This window comes from Prunus dulcis, chromosome 2, assembly GCF_902201215.1.
Source record: "Prunus dulcis chromosome 2, ALMONDv2, whole genome shotgun sequence".
NCBI lineage: Eukaryota > Viridiplantae > Streptophyta > Magnoliopsida > Rosales > Rosaceae > Prunus > Prunus dulcis.
In genome coordinates, this window is record NC_047651.1 from 9,080,301 (window position 1) to 9,099,392 (window position 19,092).

The 19,092-nt window shown below is 36.2% G+C and overlaps 2 protein-coding genes across 4 annotated transcripts; one reads left to right on the forward strand and one right to left on the reverse strand.

Annotated features, from left to right (window-relative positions):
• The first annotated feature begins 8,387 nt into the window (after positions 1-8,387).
• LOC117617227 (receptor-like protein EIX2) lies at positions 8,388-12,382 on the forward strand. Of its 3 annotated transcripts, XM_034346522.1 has the most exons (3): positions 8,388-8,713; positions 10,673-12,023; positions 12,130-12,382. In XM_034346522.1, the coding sequence occupies exons 1-2, from the start codon at positions 8,401-8,403 to the stop codon at positions 12,004-12,006; spliced, it is 1,647 nt and encodes a 548-aa protein (XP_034202413.1). In that variant the 5' UTR covers positions 8,388-8,400; the 3' UTR covers positions 12,007-12,023; positions 12,130-12,382. The 3 variants fall into 3 exon arrangements, with proteins under 3 accessions (XP_034202413.1, XP_034202411.1, XP_034202412.1); XM_034346520.1 differs by having other exon boundaries at positions 8,388-12,023; XM_034346521.1 differs by having other exon boundaries at positions 8,388-12,023; positions 12,136-12,382.
• A 562-nt stretch (positions 12,383-12,944) lies between these two features.
• Positions 12,945-17,620, reverse strand: LOC117617228 (probable pre-mRNA-splicing factor ATP-dependent RNA helicase DEAH5). The gene is given in 4 exon segments (XM_034346523.1): positions 12,945-13,339; positions 13,342-13,490; positions 14,253-16,562; positions 16,907-17,620. Coding segments are annotated over 3 exon segments (2,604 nt in total). The 5' UTR covers positions 16,469-16,562; positions 16,907-17,620; the 3' UTR covers positions 12,945-13,100.
• Between the last annotated feature and the right edge of the window lie 1,472 nt (positions 17,621-19,092).

Genomic DNA, 19,092 nt, shown 5'->3' on the forward strand with positions numbered 1-19,092 from the left:
TTACACGGAAAGGGGTTTGAACTTCGGTGTAAGGGGTAAGCTCACCGTCTTATCCAATTAGCCTAACCCACATTTGGAGATGTATACAAATACAATGATATAGTCCAAGCTACTCTAAATCTAAACTACTATATTACTTTCCTTTTATTGTCAATATATATGACTTTGCCCTTCAAACTAATTATGTCTTACCTACAACCCATTATTTTATTTTATTTATAAATAAAACCCAATGATTGGATCCGACTCATCAATTTACCTATACAATCTCGGCAAATTCTTGTACCTACAAATATAGTTAAATTGGTACCCTTTTTTAATTTTATAAATAACGTGCCTATTTTTTCATAACTAATATACCTATTTATTTTATAGAACTAATTCAATAGTAACGTTTTTTTAAAATATAGAAATAATGTACCTATTTTCTTATAATTAATGTACCTTTTTTCTTTAAAAATATTTACGTATTTAGAATCACGCTCCTATTCTGATTGAGAATTGCTCCTCAACCAATCAATATGCATCTCACCACCCAAGCTCTCTTTCTTCACTGGGACCGTGTTTTGTTCTTCAGTTTTTTTTTTTTTTTTCTTTTTAGTTGTTTAATTTTTTAAACTTGTGTTTTTTAATAACCATTATAGTATCATTTATATTCAAGGGTGGGTGACCACAAATTCCTTGGATCACAGGAGTCCAGAAGAACGGGACCGAGTAATTCATATACTAATCATTTAATGAGAAACAAAACAAATCAAATAAAAGAATCCGAATGCAAAATGAAGGAAGCTGCTCCGAAACTCTATGGTTAGATATCCAACACTAAATCTACTTAAGTGTTTCGTGATCATCACTATAATAAGAGAAACTTTCGTGTGTAATTGTAAGACCCCATGTTTAACCTAAATTATAGGGGCATTTCAAAATAGACTTGGTCAATAACCAAACTCTCATATTATAGTTGTTGAATAAAAACCCACTATTCATTTATTAGTATCAATAAATATATAGGTATTATATTAATATTAGGTTGAGTAGAGATATTTCCACATGTTTCACTTAAGTCAAGTTCACATTTGCAAGAAGATATTTGTAACTTGTGCCCAGGGGATGGGATGCAAAGCCATTGATTGAGTGGACACGGGAAGGCACCTTACCAAGTCAAGTCAAGTCAAGTCAATACCTGCAAGTCAGTTGGAGCACTCGTTGAAGGGCAAATCACCATATCAAGTCACAAGTCTTCATTTATCTTTTTCCACATAGTGACATGAATTAAAGTGGTGAGTCTCTCTTCCTTTTGTTCACCAGTGTCCTTCGTATTCACTTTTCAGTCTTTCATTTGAAAACACTACAATAGCACACTTTCCAAAGAGATTCCCAAGCAGCTTATTGGCCTTTCAAGTTCGGGGAAACTACCAAGTGGAAAAATAATTTTCCGGAGCCTTGTCTCTACGACAAGTTGTCTTTTTGTGTGAGTCAGTCATCATGAGTTTGCATACAAAGACTTCAAAGTCTGCTTGATGATAGCCGTCCACAGCAAGCTCCCAACGTTATAAATTACTAAAATGGACAAATGCTCAATAAAATTTAATTAGGATAATTAGTTGATTCAAGGAATATCTCTTTTTCACGTGTCATTTTTTATTGACCAGAGAAATATGTGTATCCACAGATTCTGCATTGATTGTCTTAGTAATTTCCTTTGCATCTAAAAAAAATTTATTTAACCCTAAAAAAAAATATTACTCCATCTTGAAATGTTTCCCCTTAAACTTGTTTGCCACACTAATCACAAGGTATACTAGTAAATTTTTCAAACCACCTAGGATAATTTTTTGGGAGATTCACTATTATACCAAATATAAGAGCTCAAATAAAAAGAAAAAAACCCTATATAAAATGGGCTTTAGAACACACCCAAAATCCATTTACAACATAACAAAAAGGCTTTTAACTTCTTTTAAAGTACAAAACTGTCATTGATTTCTTAAAACAAATTCAACCCAAAAACCTCATAAAAAAGCCTAAAACACTCAATAGGGTATCAAAGTAATTTAATAATCAAAATTAAATTAAATAGATCCGACTGTCATTTTTTGAGTTTATTTACAAAAATTAACTTGTGTGGATTTTATTTATAATTTTAGTGCTAAGAATAGGTAAATATTTATAATTTTTTCAAGTATTATTGTAGAGATAGCAATATAATGCTATTCCCATTACAAAAAATGTTTTTGCTTTTGAATGATACATTCATATGTATTTGAAATTGAACCTACATATACAGGGTGGTTGTCCACATGACATGGTATGAGAGCATCATTGAGCTATGTCACTATTCAGCAAAACAGTATGTTGTGTCACCGAGCATACACAATTCTTTTTATATTGAAAAATTAACCAAAATTTAAGAAATAGTATTTTTATTTTATTGAAATTAAAAAATAGTAGTATGAACACTACATCTATCATCCTCCTTTTTCCAACAAAAGAAATCTTAGTAGATCTTTCTCTGCAAACTCTTCATCATTTCTAACTAGTCTAATCGGACAGTCAACACCTACTTGACTTGTGGCTGTGGAGACTTAAAAGTCTTTGAAAATTCTACAGTGCTCTAGGTGCATCAAGCCGACATAAGTGAAATTGACATTCTAGTCTCATTGTGATTGACGTGTGTTTTCCATAACATTAATTATGGTCTTACTCCTTTATATGGTTTTGTCTTATATGAACGTGTGGCACTGTTTTTGCTAAACCGTGTTTTTCTTTGTAAAAGCTTTCTTCCTTTTTTCCTATATATATAGTTAGTGTGTAATTATAAGACCCTATATAATATTAACCTAAATTATAGGGGCATTTCAAAATAGACTTGGTCAATAACCAAAGTGTTTTGAAAAGCTCTGGTATTATAGTTGTTGAATTAAAACCCAATTTTCATTTATTATTATCAATAAATATATAGGTATTATATTAATATTGGGTTGGGCAGAAATATTTTTATATGTTTTACTTAAGTCAACCCCACATTTGCAAGAAGATGTTTGTAACTTGTGCCCAGGGGGACGGATGCAAAGCCAATGGTTGAGTGGGCACTGGAAGGCACCTTACCAAGTCAAGTCAAGTCAATACCTGCAAGTCAGTTGGAGCATGTGTTGGATGACAAATCACCATATACAGTCTATGTCACAAGTCTTCCATCTCATCTATTAATTTCTCCAATGTTCATTAATTTACTACTTGTTTACGTGGACTACTGACAAATTTTTCTTCAAATATCTTTTTCCACATAGAGACTTGAATTAAAGTGATGAGTCTCTCTTCCTTTTGTTCACCCATGTCCATATTCACTTTTCAATCTTTCATTTGAAAACACTACAATGGCACACTTTCCAAAGAGATTCCCAAGCAGCTTATTGGCCTTCCGAGTTTGGGGAAATTAGCGAGTGGAAAAAAAATTTCCGAAGCTTTGTTTCTATGACCAGTTGGCTTTTCAAAGAAAGAAAAAACATAAAAATGGTAAAATAAAGTAATTGAGCAATTAAAAAAAAAAAAGAATTATCGTTTGTTGACGTTTGAGTTAAATGTGGATGTGCAACGACTTAAAAGTCTAGTTTACACTCTTTGTGGAACCAAAAAATTGAAAAGGCTTACCAGTCTTTGTGTGCGTCAGTCATCATGAGTTTGCATACGAAGACTTCAATGTCTACTTGAAGACAGCTGTCCACTGCAAGCTCCCTACCCAAAGTTACAAATTACTAAGATGGACCAATGCTCAATATGACAGGACCTGCTCCGAATTTCTCGGAACCTGAAACGAATCCTGTGAAAAACTCGTACATCCCTCCAATGTCATGCCCACTTACCAAAACTATAGCCTCTTTTCCAAATTAAGAAAAAAAGTACGAGACTTTTTGCCAAAATTTCGACAGAGTCTCCGTTGTAAATTGGACTTTCCCCAATTTTTTTTAACCTATTAAAAATATAATTAACATCTACAACTAGTAGCATGCACAATTGGTAGCATGCACAAGTTAACCTTTCAGCAGTTTACAAACTAGGCCTTTGGCCTTTAACAATTCAGTCAGTTGGGGCACGCGTTGGAAGACAAATCACCATATTAAGTCTAAGTCAATAGTTGCATTGAAAGGCAAATCACCATATCAAGTCGAAGTCACAAGTCTTCACGATCTCATCCATTAATTTCCCCAATATTCATTGATTTATTACTTGTTTACTTGGACCACTGACAATTTTTTCTTCCGTTATCTTTTTCCACATAGTAACATGAATAAGAGTTGGTTTTACCTTGTACATTTTTTTTCTCCTTCTTTTTTGAAAATTTGGTATAGTCTAGTTCTGATGACATAAGTGAAATTGAACCTATATCTAAGAGCTCCTTTCAAAGAAAAAACATAAAAATGGCAAAATAATGTAATTGAGCAATTAAAAAAGCAAAAGGAAAAAAAGGAATTACCATTTGTTGACGTTTGAGTTAAATGTGAATGTGCGAAGACTTAAAAGTCTAGTTTCCACTCAAGTATGTAGACTTAATAGTCTTTTTGTGGAACCAGAAAATTGAAAAGACTTTACAATCTTTTTATGTGAGTCAATCATCATGAGTTTGCATACGAAGACTTCAAAGTCTACTTGAAGATAGGTCCACAACAAGCTCCTTGCCTAACGTTACAAATTACTAAGATGGCTCAATGCTAAATAGGATTTAATTAGGATAATTAGTTGATTTAAAGAATACCTCTTTTTCACGTGTTATTTTTTTATTGACCGGTGCAATATGTGTTTTCATAGATCCCGCATTGATTGTCTTAGTAATTTCCTTTGCATCTAAAGAAAATTTATTTAACCCTAAAAAAAATGTTACTCCATCTTGAGACGTTTCCCCTTAACCTTCTTTGCCACACTAATCACAAGGTATATTAGTAAATGTTTCAAACCACCTAGGATAATTTTTTCAAGCATTATTGTAGAGATAGCAAAATAGTGTTATTCTTGTTACAAGAAATGTTTTTCCTTTTTGAATGATACATTCAAATGTATTTGAAATTGAATCTACATATACGAGGTGGTTGTTCACATGGTGGCATGGTATGAGAGCATCATTGAGCTATGTCACTATACAGCAAAACAGTATGCTATGTCACCCAATGTACACAATTCTTTTTATATAAAAAAATTAACCAAAATTTTAAAAATAGTACTTTTATTTTATTGAAATTAAAAAATAGTAGTATGAACACTACATCTATCATCCTCCTTTTTCCAGCAAAAGAAATCTTAGTAGATCTTTCTCTGCAAACTCCTCATCATTTCTACCTAGTCTAATCGGACAGCCAACACCTACTTGACGTGTGAGTTACATGTAGCTGTGGAGACTTAAAAGACTCTGAAAATTCTACAGTGCATCAATGCGCCATGAATGTGTGGCACTGTTTTAGCTAAACCGTGTTTTTCTTTGTAAAATCTTTCTTCCTTTTTTCCTATATATATCTGATGCAAGCTAGCATATATCAATATACACTTAAAGTGATGCAAAATGAAGGAAGCTGCTCTGAAACTCTATGATTAGATATTCAAAAATAAATATAGTTAGTGTGTAATTATGAGACCCTATGTAATATTAACCTAAATTATAGGGGCATTTCAAAATAGACTTGGGCAATAACCAAAGTGTTTTGAAAAGCTCTCGTATTATAGTTGTTGAATTAAAACCCAATTTTCATTTATTAGTATCAATAAATATATAGGTATTATATTAATATTGGGTTGGGCAGAGATATTTCCATATGTTTCACTTTAGTCAACCCCACATTTGCAAGAAGATATTTGTAACTTTTGCCCAGGGAGAGGGATGCAAAGCCAATGGTTGAGTGGACATTGGAAGGCACTTTACCAAGTCAAGTCAAGTCAATACCTGCAAGTCAGTTGGAGCACGCATTGGAAGGCAAATCACCATATGCAGTCTATGTCACAAGTCTTCAATCTCATCCATTAATTTCTCCAATGTTCATTAATTTACTACTTGTTTACTTGGACCACTAACAAATGTTTCTTCAAATATCATTTTCCACATAGCGACTTGAATTAAAGTGATGAGTCTCTCTTCCTTTTGTTCAACCATGTCCATATTCACTTTTCAATCTTTCATTTGAAAACACTACAATGGCACACTTTCCAAAGAGATTCCCAAGCAACTTATTGGCCTTCCAAGTTTAGGGAAATTAGCGAGTGGAAAAAAAAAAAAAATTCCTAAGCTTATTTCTACGACCAGTTGGCTTTTCAAAGAAAGAAAAAAAACATAAAAATGGTAAAATAAAGTAATTGAGCAATTAAAAAAGCCAAAAAAAAAAAAAAAAAGGAATAACCATTTGTTGACGTTTGAGTTAAATGTGGATGTGCAACGACTTAAAAGTCTAGTTTACACTCTTTGTGGAACCAAAAAATTGAAAAGGCTTAACAGTCTTTGTGTTCGTCAGTCATCATGAGTTTGCATACGAAGACTTCAATGTCTACTTGAAGATAGCTGTCCATAGCAAGCTCCCTACCCAAAGTTACAAATTACTAAGACGGACCAATGCTCAATATGACAGGACTCGTCCCGATTTCTCGGAACCTGAGACGAATCCTGTGAAAAACTTGTACATCCCTCCAATGTCATGCCCACTTACCAAAACTATAGCCTCTTTTCCAAATTAAGGAAAAAAGGTACGAGACTTTTTGCTAAAATTTCGGCAGAGTCTCCCCTGTAAATTGGACTTTCCCCAAATTTTTTTAACCTGTTAAAAATATAATTAACATCCACAACTAGTAGCATGCAAAACTGATAGCATGCACAAGTTAACCTTTAAGCAGTTTACAAACTAGGCCTCTGGCCTTTAACAATTTAGTCAGTTGGGGCACGCGTTGGAAGACAAATCACCATATTAAGTCTAAGTCAATCGTTGCGTTGAAAGGCAAATCACCGTATCAAGTCAAAGTCACAAGTCTTCGCGATCTCATCCATTAATTTCCCCAATATTCATTGATTTATTACTTGTTTACTTGGACCACTGACAAATTTTTCTTCAATTATCTTTTTCCACATAGTAACATGAATAAGAGTTGGTTGTACCTTGTACATTTTTTTTCTTCTTTTTTTTCGAAAATTTGGTATAGTCCAGTTCTGATGACATAAGTGAAATTGAACCTATATCTAAGAACTCCCTTCAAAGAAAAAACATAAAAATGGTAAAATAATATAATTGAGCAACTAAAAAAGCAAAAGGAAAAAAAGGAATTACCATTTGTTGACGTTTGAGTTAAATGTGAATGTGCGAAGACTTAAAAGTCTAGTTTCCACTCAAGTATGTAGACTTAATAGTCTTTTTGTGGAACCAGAAAATTGAAAAGACTTTACAATCTTTTTGTGTGAGTGAGTCATCATGAGTTTGCATACAAAGACTTCAAAGTCTACTTGAAGATAGGTCCACATCAAGCTCCTTGCCCAACGTTGCAAATTACTAAGATGGACCAATACTAAATAGGATTTAATTAGGATAATTAGTTGATTTAAGGAATACCTCTTTCTCACGTGTTATTTTTTTATTGACCGGTGAAATATGTGTTTCCATAGATCCCGCATTGATTGGCATAGTAATTTCCTTTGCATCTAAAGAAAATTTATTTAACCCTAAAAAAATGTTACTCCATCTTGAGACATTTCCCCTTAAACTTGTTTGCTACACTAATCACAAGGTATACTAGTAAATGTTTCAAACCACCAAGGATAATTTTTTCAAGCATTATTGTGGAGATAGCAAAATAGTGTTATTCTTGTTACAAGAAATGTTTTTCCTTTCTGAATGATAAATTCAAATGTATTTGAAATTGAATCTACATATACGGGGTGGTTGTTCACATGGCATGGTATGAGAGCATCATTGAGCTATGTCGCTAAACAGCAAAACAGTATGCTATGTCATCGAATGTACACAATTCTTTTTATATTAAAAAATTAACCAAAATTTTAAAAATAGTACTTTTATTTTATCAAATTAAAAAATAGTACTTGTATTCCTGCATCTTACTTTTTAACTCATGCGTCATAATTAATTTGGAATCTAAAGTACTTAATTTAATTACCTCCATAATAAAGAGATTCGAATCTAAAGTATTAGGAATTTTCTTTAGCACCTTGACATTCAATTTTCTTTAGTCTTATTATGATTGACGTGTGATTTCCATAACATTAATTATGCATTGTATATAGCAGATAATTTACTCCTTTATATGATTTTGTCTTGTATGAATGTGTGGCTTTCTTCCTTTTTTTCCTATATATATCTGATGCAAGCTAGCATATATCAATATACACTTGCAGTGTTTTTGCATTATCGATCAATTAACATGAAGGGCGACGGAAGGTGCTTGAAACTCTTTCTTGCATTATCGATCCTTTTCCTACAAAAAGTAAGAGGAGAGGTTGGCCACAGCCACAACCACAGCCACAGCCTCAGAGATGCTAAAGTGACAGTGAGGTGCATAGAGAGGGAAAGGCAAGCACTACTTGCATTCAAACGCGGCCTGGTGGATAAGTTCAATCTACTCTCAACTTGGGGTTCAGAAGCCGAAAAACAAGATTGTTGCAGATGGGAAGGAGTCTATTGTAGCAACCAAACTGGCCATGTGATTCAACTTCATCTTGGATATTATTTCCAAGGTAAGATGATTAGTCCTAAACTGATTGAGTTGCAGCATTTACAATATTTGCACCTTGCATCCATTGATTTCAATGAGAGCCAAATTCCTGATTTCATTGGCTCTCTAACCAATCTAAGAAACCTCAGTCTCCATTCCTGTAATTTGGTTGGTCAAATTCCAAGTTCGTTTGGAAACCTCATGCAATTGCAACATCTCGACCTCGCCAATAATCAGCTTCAACCAGAAAATCTCAATTGGCCCCCCGCTCTTTCTTCTTTAACGGATTTGGACCTAAGCGGAAACAATCAAAATACTGTTTTGGACCTTGCATCGATTGATTTCAATGGGAGTCAAATTCCAGATTTCATTGCTTCTCTAGCTAATCTAAGGTACCTCAGTCTCAGTTCCTGTAATTTGGTTGGTCAAATTCCCAGTTCGTTTGGAAACCTCACGCAATTGCAACATCTCGACCTTAGCGATAATCATCTTCAAGCAGAAAATCTTAATTGGCTCCCTGCTCTTTCTTCTTTAACGGATTTGGGCCTTGCATCCATTGATTTCAATGAGGGCCAAATTCCTGATTTCATTGGTTCTCTAACCAATCTAAGAAACCTCAGACTCTCTTCCTGTAATTTGGTTGGTCAAATTCCAAGTTCGTTTGGAAACCTCACGCAATTGCAACATCTCGACCTCGCCAATAATCAGCTTCAACCAGAAAATCTCAATTGGCCCCCCGCTCTTTCTTCTTTAACGGATTTGGACCTAAGCGGAAACAATCAAAATACTGTTTTGGACCTTGCATCGATTGATTTCAATGGGAGTCAAATTCCAGATTTCATTAGTTCTCTAGCTAATCTAAGGTACCTCAGTCTCAGTTCCTGTAATTTGGTTGGTCAAATTCCCAGTTCGTTTGGAAACCTCACGCAATTGCAACATCTCGACCTTAGCGATAATCATCTTCAAGCAGAAAATCTTAATTGGCTCCCTGCTCTTTCTTCTTTAACGTATTTGGACCTAAGCGGAGCCAATCTCAGTACTGTTTTCGATTGGCCAGAAGCAGTACTTAATAAGCTCCCTAAACTAGTAGAGTTGACCTTGGTGAACTGTAGTCTTCCTCCTCCTCCTCCTCCAACTCTTTACAAAACAAATTCTTCTACATCTCTTGCGTATGTTTCTCTCTCTGACAACCATCTCACTTCTTCAATATTTCTTTGGTTGTCCAACTACAGTACAAGCCTTGTTACTCTTGACCTCCACATCAATAATCTATCTGGTTTCATTCCCGATTTCATTGGAAACATGAGCTTTCTTGTGGATCTGGATCTCTCTGATAACCAGATTGAAGGAGCGAATCCAAATTTGTTTGCAAGGCTGTGTAATTTGCAAACATTGTGGCTTCAAACAAATCATCTGAGTGGACAATTATCTCAACTATTGCCTAGATGTGCTCAAAACTCATTAATGGATCTGGACTTCTCTGAGAATTTTCTTAAGGGGTCATTAAACAATCTTACAAGCTTCTCATCTTTGGTATTCTTGAATCTTAGAGCCAATCAATTAAGCGGAAATATACCTGAAAGGATTGGGCAAATGTCGCAATTGATGACAATCGATTTCAGCAAAAACTCTTTGGAAGGGGTGGTTTCAGAAACTCATTTCTCAAAACTCTCCAAATTAAGGTATTTGGATTTATCCTCTACCTCACTAGTTTTAAATTTCCATTCTGATTGGGTTCCTCCCTTCAAGTTGGGTTATATAAATTTGGCGTCCTGCAAGGTCGGTCCTCTTTTCCCAAAATGGCTTCAAACTCAAAATGATTCTTTCCAGCTGGTTTTGGATATTTCGAATGCTGGAATTTTTGATATCCTTCCAAGTTGGTTTTGGAGGAATTTTCGTAATGCAGCCCTTATTAATCTCTCCCAGAACCTAATCAGAGGAATATTTACAAATTTGACAGCGGAATTTCCATTTTATGCAGAACTACATTTAAGTTCGAACCAAATAGAAGGTCCAATTCCCTCAATTCTATCACAAGCCTCATATCTGGATCTCTCTAATAATAACATTTCAGGGTCGCTTTCTTTCCTATGTGCAAGGGCAGATATGAGTTTAACATATCTTAATCTTTCAAGCAACAATTTTTCTGGAGAACTTCCAGATTGCTGGAGCCATTTGGAGAATCATCTAGTCATGCTTGATTTGAGTAACAACGCTTTTTCCGGAAAAATTCCCACGACAATAGGCTCTTTATTTCAAATGGAAACTTTGAAATTAAGAAGCAACCGATTTGTTGGGGAATTGCCTTCATCGTTGAAGAACTGCACAAATTTACAAGTTATTGATCTGGGCGATAATAAATTATCAGGACCAATACCTACATGGTTAGGTGTGAGCTTCAATAATTTGGTTATCCTGATGCTTTCCTCTAATCACTTCAATGGAAGCATGCCCTCGCAATTATGTCATCTAACACGAATTCAAATTATGGATTTCTCTGTGAACAACATCTCTGGAAGCATACCCAAATGCCTCAACAATTTGACTACTCTGGCTCAAAAAGGAAATCCAAGTCTATCCAGCAAACATTCTTATGACAGAGTTATGGGTAATAACACATTTACTAGTGCTAATTATGAGGATGATGCAAGCTTCATATGGAAAGGAAGAATGCAGACATATAAAAGCACTTTGGGACTTGTGAAGAGAATTGATCTCTCAAGCAATAGATTAACAGGGGAGATTCCAAGTGAAATCACTCATCTTGTTGAGTTGGTTTCTTTAAACCTTTCAAGAAACCGGTTAACAGGTCAAATAACTCCAGAGATTGGAAATTTGCAGTCATTGGATTCTCTTGATTTGTCAAGAAACCAGATAGATGGAAGAATTCCGACAAGCCTTGCTTGGATAGATCGTCTTAGTTTCTTGGACCTGTCATATAACAACTTGTCTGGCAAAATACCAACAGGCACTCAGCTCCAAAGCTTTGATCCCCTTGATTATGCTGAAAATCCTCAACTATGTGGACCTCCACTTAAAAAGATGTGTGCTGATCAAAATGAGCCATTGAGCAATGACAAGGGTGATCAAAATGAGCCATTGAGCAATGACGAGGATAAGGATGAGTTTATAACACTGGGATTTTACATCAGTATGGGGATTGGATTTGCTGCTGGATTTTGGGGAGTTTGCGGCACTTTGATATTCAATAGGTCATGGAGATATGCATACTTGAAGTTCTTGAATGGTTTAAATGATTGGCTCTATGTGAAGATAGCTTTGAGCAAGCGGCAACTAAAGCTAGCATATGCTTAGTAGATAAGCTCGCAACGGTACTCTCTCATTCATCATTAATTTTGTTTTATAATTATTTTTCTTATTGCATTTTTTCCTTTTCTCCATACTGACGGGTATTAGTTTGTTTACTTTGATATTTAGCTGCAGCATCTAAATTAGGAGAAAAGTAGTTGTAGCTGAATGCCTTCTTTCAGTTCAAGTGTGGAAGATTGCCAGTAGCCGCACGCACAAGTATCTGGAGAAGAGTTTACGAGTTAATTTGGAGTGCTTAGTAGGAATAAATATTATTTATATTAGTGTTAATTACTTGTCAGAATAATTAATTCGGAGTTCTCCGATTAATGTTTTTTTATATATATTTTATAGAGAAATAAACAGATCCATTTTAATCCAAGCTCACTCCGATTAATGTATTAATTCCAGCTATAATGTTATTTTAATGAACTAAGCCAAAGCCAAAGCGAAAGCGGACTTGATTTCAAATTACAATGTGTGGCTCTGTTTTGGTCATCTATTTGCAACGTACAGCTTCTCTTTGTAAATGCGTGGCTCTGTTTTGGTCATTCTTTCCTTTCATAATTCAATATCTTGTTCTGGGCACATGGTAGAAGATTCCTTTTTGTAAACAGACTTTTTGTATTTGGTCTATTTTGTGGATTTTAAGATTGTGTTAGGCTTACTTGTGAGCTGCAAAATGCCTTGTACCAAAACTAAATGGTTTATCTATACTTTTCTTGGCTCCAGGCTGAAGACATTTGATAACCCAGACCTTAATACATCAAATATTGAAAGCCTTAATACATTCAAGAATACACTGATTCCTTCATTTCCTAACAATTCATTGTCCAGAGAACAGAACAACTAATATCTCCTAAAGTAGAAATCAAGAAATAAAATAGTTTCTAAATTACACGAGATTCTACCCCCAGCTTGCTTGCAGTAAGGAAAATAAGCAATTTCACGAGGATGTTAAAAGGTATTCACATTGAATGTCAAAAATTACACGAGATTCTAAATTTTGTGCACTCAATGTCAAAAATTAGCTCAAGCAATTACAAGATATTCACATTGAATCCATACAGAAAAACCAAAAGCAGCATATTATACACATATCAAGCACGTCTCTTGCTAAGACGCCAAGAGTTAGGTTCATGGTATCTATCATATAGCGGTTCAATACGTTCTTGACGCTTGCGCTTGCTGATCTTGGTGGGATCTGCCACTTTGAAGAACCTGGGTGCCAGTTCCACGAGCCATCTGGTGTCAACGACCGTCACCTCGCGCATGAACTCCTTTGTGGTCATAACAAGCTCATGGTAGATCACCCAATCTGGTTGTCTCTGGAAGAGCTGCTTGGTTGTATATAAACTGGTTGGTTCTCCACTAGGGTTCTATAACTCTCCTGCGGGTCCTTTCTAGCACCGTGGAAGAAAAACCCTGCTGTAATTGCCTTCCTGATCTTTGTAAAATTCTTTCCAGCACTGACAATATCTAGTTTATACCTGAAATTCAGTCTACAGTCAGAATGCAATTTCATCTTCAAATCAGAAACTTAGAAATCGTTGATCACTGTTATAAACTAAAGCAAGGGGTGCTAGTAGAGACATTGGCATGACGAACTTATGCTAAGTTTTTATACACAATCTTTATAATAATCCATCCTAGACCTTACATGACAATGCTATGTCAATCAATGAAATCTGTTAATGGCGATGGTACGATGTGTAATATGCCACCTGAATTTTCATATCAACTTTTAAAATAGTTTTGCAATATTTTGTACACACACTTTACCAAGAAAAACAATTCCGGTATCAAAATGACTAACATGTCAGCACAAGAGAGCACATTTGAAGAGCATATACTGGCAATTTAGCTATACACAAGAGTAGTTATAATTTATAAAGATACTATACTTAACCACTGAAAAAATGGGAAAAAAGCACTTCTGCTAATAATGCTCTGAAAACAGTGTATGTAGTAACATCAACATGACAACTCGTAATGACCTATTCGCTGCTCAGGTATCATATATCAAGATTTTAAAACACAAACTAGGCCTGAACAACATTTCAGCATTTCCATCAAGTACAGACAGCAAAAGGAGTGCCTAATTCGCGACTACTGCAAAAATACAATGTACCAAACATGAGAAAACCTAGAACATTAATCTACATCTTTTAAAACCATTCATGCACATGTGAAACCAGAAAAAAAATCCATGCAGCCACGAATACACATCAAGATAAATTAGAAGAACATACTTGTCCATGATGCTGAGAAGCTGTTTTCTGACATCCTGTGCCCTCCTCAAGGATCGAAACTGAACAAAGTTCTCAAAACACCATGGCCCTGAAAAATTCTTAGCTTTCCATGCCTCATAGACTGCAAGTAAAGTCAGATGATCTCCTTCTGGCTGGAAAAACTTGGCTCTCTTCTGATCTGCCTGGGCTTGTTTTTCCCTAGGTCTGTAAAAAATATTACCAGTCTGAATCATTGCAATGATGGTCAAGATCTCATCACTGCATCCAAGGTCGACACTGGCCAGTAGCATCTCAGACAAGGGTGGATCCAGAGGAAACTCAGCCATTTTCCTACCCAATTTGGTGAGCAGCCCCTCCTCATCCAGCGCTCCTAAACTGTACAATTGTTCCATGGCAGAAATGAGTGCTTGGGGTGAAGGAGGATCCATAAAATCAAAAGACAAGAGATCATTTATCCCCATAGCTTTCATCGTAAGTGTAGTAGTCCCAAGATTTATCCTCTGGATTTCTGGAATTGAAGTAGGGGACATCTCATTGCGGTATGCACTCTCAGTGTAGAGGCGGTAACATTTCCCAGGGCCTGTACGCCCAGCACGCCCAGCTCGTTGCTTAGCTGATGCTTGGGAAATTGGAGTTATGACCAGTGAATCTAGCCCCTGCTTTGGGTTATAAACATTTTGCTTTGCAAAACCAGGATCAATGACATAAAATATCCCATCAATGGTCAGTGATGCCTCAGCAATATTAGTAGCCACAACTACTTTCCTCTTACCTGGTGGGGCAGGATCAAATATCCTTGACTGCATTTCACTAGGAAGGGCACTATACACTGGTAGGATAATCAACTCACTATACACTGGTAGGATAATCAACTCAAGGACATTTTTACCAAGACCTTTCATACTCTCATAAAGAGACCGGCATGCAAAATCGATCTCTTCTTGTCCAGTCAAGAAAAGAAGGATGTCACCTTCAGGTTCTGTCAAGTGTATTTGTAGAACAGTTACTAGAGATGCATCAAGGTAGTCACTTTCCGGCTGTTTAGTGTAAAGTATCTCTACAGGAAAAGTTCTCCCAGGGATAGTGAAGATGTTACAGTTGAAGAAATAACCAGAAAACTTCTCCGCATCCAAAGTAGCAGATGTGACAATCAAACGAAGGTCTAGTCTCCGCTTCACAAGCTTCTTCAGTAGTCCAAAAAGAACATCTGTGTGGATTGTCCTCTCATGAGCTTCATCAAGCATGACCACAGAATACTGAGAAAGGTTCTCGTCAATCAAAATCTCCCGAAGAAGCATACCATCAGTCATGTACTTGATGACAGTATCGGGACCAGTGCAATCCTCAAAACGAATTGCATAGCCGACTTCCTCTCCTAAACGACAACCAAACTCTTCAGCAACCCTCTTGGCCACAGACATGGCAGCCACCCTACGTGGCTGTGTACAATCAATCTTACCCATTGTCGTGTAACCCACTGCTGCAAGATACTGTGTTACCTGTGTTGTCTTACCCGAACCAGTCTCACCAATGACGACAAGCACTTGGTTCTCATGCACCGCTGCAATCAATTCTTTCTTCAGCTTGTAGATAGGCAAGCTCTGCCTCTGTTCCTGGATTGAGAGTTTTGACCTCTGCCCAAAACTGATGGTTTTCCCAAAAGCATCCTTCTTCCACTCAGGCATATCATATGCCGATAAACCAACACCTCTAAGTTCTTGTGCAAGATGCCTCTCACCAGTCTCTGGCATTGGATCTTCCCAGGGACGATTGAGATCCTTTGGGATAGAATCCGACATGGTTCTTTGCTGCTGCTCACGCACTTCTCTACGCTCCTTAATGAGTGCGGACTGAAGTGCAGCTGCACGACCTAGTGACCCTTCTGGGTTCTTGAAGATTTTCACAGGTGACATATCAACAGAATACCTGCTCTGTCCGTTTAAAAAGGCTGGCTCGTCCTCATTGAGCTCAATGTCAAGCTCTTCCTCAGCTCCCTCTTCTTGATAAAGCATCCCATCGGTTTCCTCATCATACATAGGATACTCTGTAACACCCAAAACACCTGAGGCAATCAACTGTTTGGCTTCCCACTTCTCTGGCGAGCTCGTTCTCTTCAATGGCCGCTGTGATGGGCCAAAATCATCCTTTTCCACAATCCTAATCCCAGAAAGACCAGTCCTAGTCACAGGTCCATCCTTTGAAAAAAATGGCTTCATCTAAGAGCATCATTCTCTGAGCTCTTCTTCAAGGGGAGCAAATCCTTCCCTGTATGTTGATCAACATCCCTCATCGAAAGGCTCAACTTCTGACCTGAAATTGAAATCACCTTCACATAAACTTCCTGATCCCTCTTCACCACATCCTTAGCACCACTAACAAAGCAACTGGTGTCCACCACTCTCGAAAGCCTGACCTTATAAACCTGATATGAATCCCCTGAACTTAGTACTTAATTTTCGATTATCCCCATATCCTTTTTTTTAAAATTAAGGATATGAACCTTTTTTTTCCCTCGAATTTCTCCTCTATCGTCTAAATCCTCAACATTTCATCCAATTTGCCTAAATATGAGAGTCATTTCAAACATTAAAAATAATAAATATAGGATTAAAAATTAAAAAAATTAAAAATTGAAATAATAATGATATATTCACCCTCTGTTTGACAGCCACCAAAATCACCACCCTCTCTTCGATCTCTTTCTCCCTCCTCTTCAACATCCACCAACATCACCATCCTCCACCCTCTGTCTCTTCTCCCCCCATGTGCCCACCCCCTCCTTTTTCTCCCTCCCACTCTCTTTTTGCGTCTCTCTCTTCCCCTGCCAAGGTTACGAAGAGGAAAACTAAATTTAATAATAAATATCTCGAGATTTTTTGGGTGGCTGTTTAGGATTTGGATCTTGAATTTTTTTTTATCTTTGGTGGCTGTTTGGCTATTTGGGTTTCCTAGGGAGTAAGGTGAGGTTAATAATAAGGATCTTGAAATTTTTTGGATGGCTATTTAGGGATTTGATCTTGAATAATTTTTTTTTTGGGTGACTGTTTGGGTGTTCTGGGAAGTGAGGTTGTGGATGTCGAAGAAAGAGGGAGACAGAAGGAGGAGGGGGCGGGTGAAGGGTGGGTGGTGCTGATGTCTGTGAAGAGAGAGAGAAGGGGGAAGAGAGAAGAGAGAGAGGGAGACACACTTTGTAGAGAACAAAAGGAAGAAAAACAAAAAAGAAGATCAAAATCCTAAAGCCTAAGCGAATAGGGCGACGAGAGAGGGAGAAGGAGGTGGGAGGAGGTGAGTGGGGGGTGGGGATGGTTTGCCTCAGGAAAAGCATCGGGCAGAGGAGGAGGGGGAGAAAAAAACCAGAGGGGAGGGGGAAGGAAAAAAAACTGAGTTTTGTGTTATCTTTTTTTTTTTTTTTTTTTCCAAATCTTTTTTTAATGATTTAACATAAAATTGGATGAAATGTTGAGATGTAAACTGCAATGGGGAAACTGGCAAAAAATATTAGTTCATATCCTTAATTTTCTATAAATTAAAAAAAAGTATATGAGGCTAATTGAAACGTAGGTACAAGTTCATAGGGTATTTCACTAGTTAACCTTAATTTATAATAGTAGTGATTGTATGTTTAAATATAAATAGGGAAAGGAATTCAAACTTAAGTTCAAGAATATATTTTGAGTGCTGCTAAACGAACCCTAAAATTAGCTGAGTATACCCTACTATCAAACTATTTATTGAATTACTAATTTACCCTAATATAAAAGAATAATGCTACTCTTACCACATTTATATACTACATCCTTATACCATCATATGTGGCAGCTGAAGTGGACAGTCACATCAATTAAAATTATTTAATATTTTCTTTTCTTTTATGATTTATTCAAGTATTTGTTTTTCTAACTGCTTAATTAAAATACACTTCATTGATTTAATTGATGTGCCATATAATATAGACATACCACATCATGTGGTATAGAAATGTGGGATAAAAATGTGGTAAGTGTAGCATTACTCAATATAAAATTACCAAAAAGGATATATTGAATTGTGAAACAAATAAAATTTTAATAAGTACACATTACTCACTATATTCAACCATTATCAGACGTAGAAAAGTCTTCATATTGCTTGGTGCTCACGAATAAAGCAGTGGTACTAGTTTAGGATTGGTATTACGAAATTAAAGATTTTGATGAAACCCAAAATTTAAAAAGAGGGCACAAATTCGTGTAAAAAGAGAAACCTGGTTTAGGATTGTTATTAGAGTGTTGTACTAGGGCTATTTTTGGTAGTTAAATAGGGTGTACTTAGTTAATTTTACATTTTGATTAAAATATTAGGGTTAACTTAGATTATAGGGTATGCTCAGTTAATTTTAAGGTTCGTTTAGCAGCACTCATATATTTTTTCATTTTCAGAATTTCCATTTTCTCTCAACTTAAAAGTCTTTTTCTCCTGTCATCCTCATCCTTCAACCCAACCCACAACCATTTTTAGCTCAAATCTTCTAAACTACTACTTCGTTGTCATCTTATGTTGATGACGATATTGATGAAAGTAAGTTCAAGACTGCGGAAGCAATGAACCGCTACAAGAAAATCTTTAGAGTTCAATGTGTGACAGTTGAGTGAGAGGTCAAATTGAGTGACTTCGAGGATCTTGGGCTCCCCAGAATCTTCAAATCAAGTGGTTGGCTCTCGGTAATGGGTCCTTCAGAGCCTGTTAATATCCAAATTGTCCGAGAATTCTTTGCAAACATTCCTCCTTTTTCCTCCGAGCCTAAAAACCCACCTGGGTTGGGCCCTTTTGATGCTTATTTATGGGATGAGAGACTGCATTT

What these genes read in the sequence shown, in the direction of transcription:
- LOC117617227 (XM_034346520.1), top strand. Translation starts at nt 8,401, where the DNA reads ATGAAGGGCGACGGAAGGTGCTTGAAACTCTTTCTTGCATTATCGATC.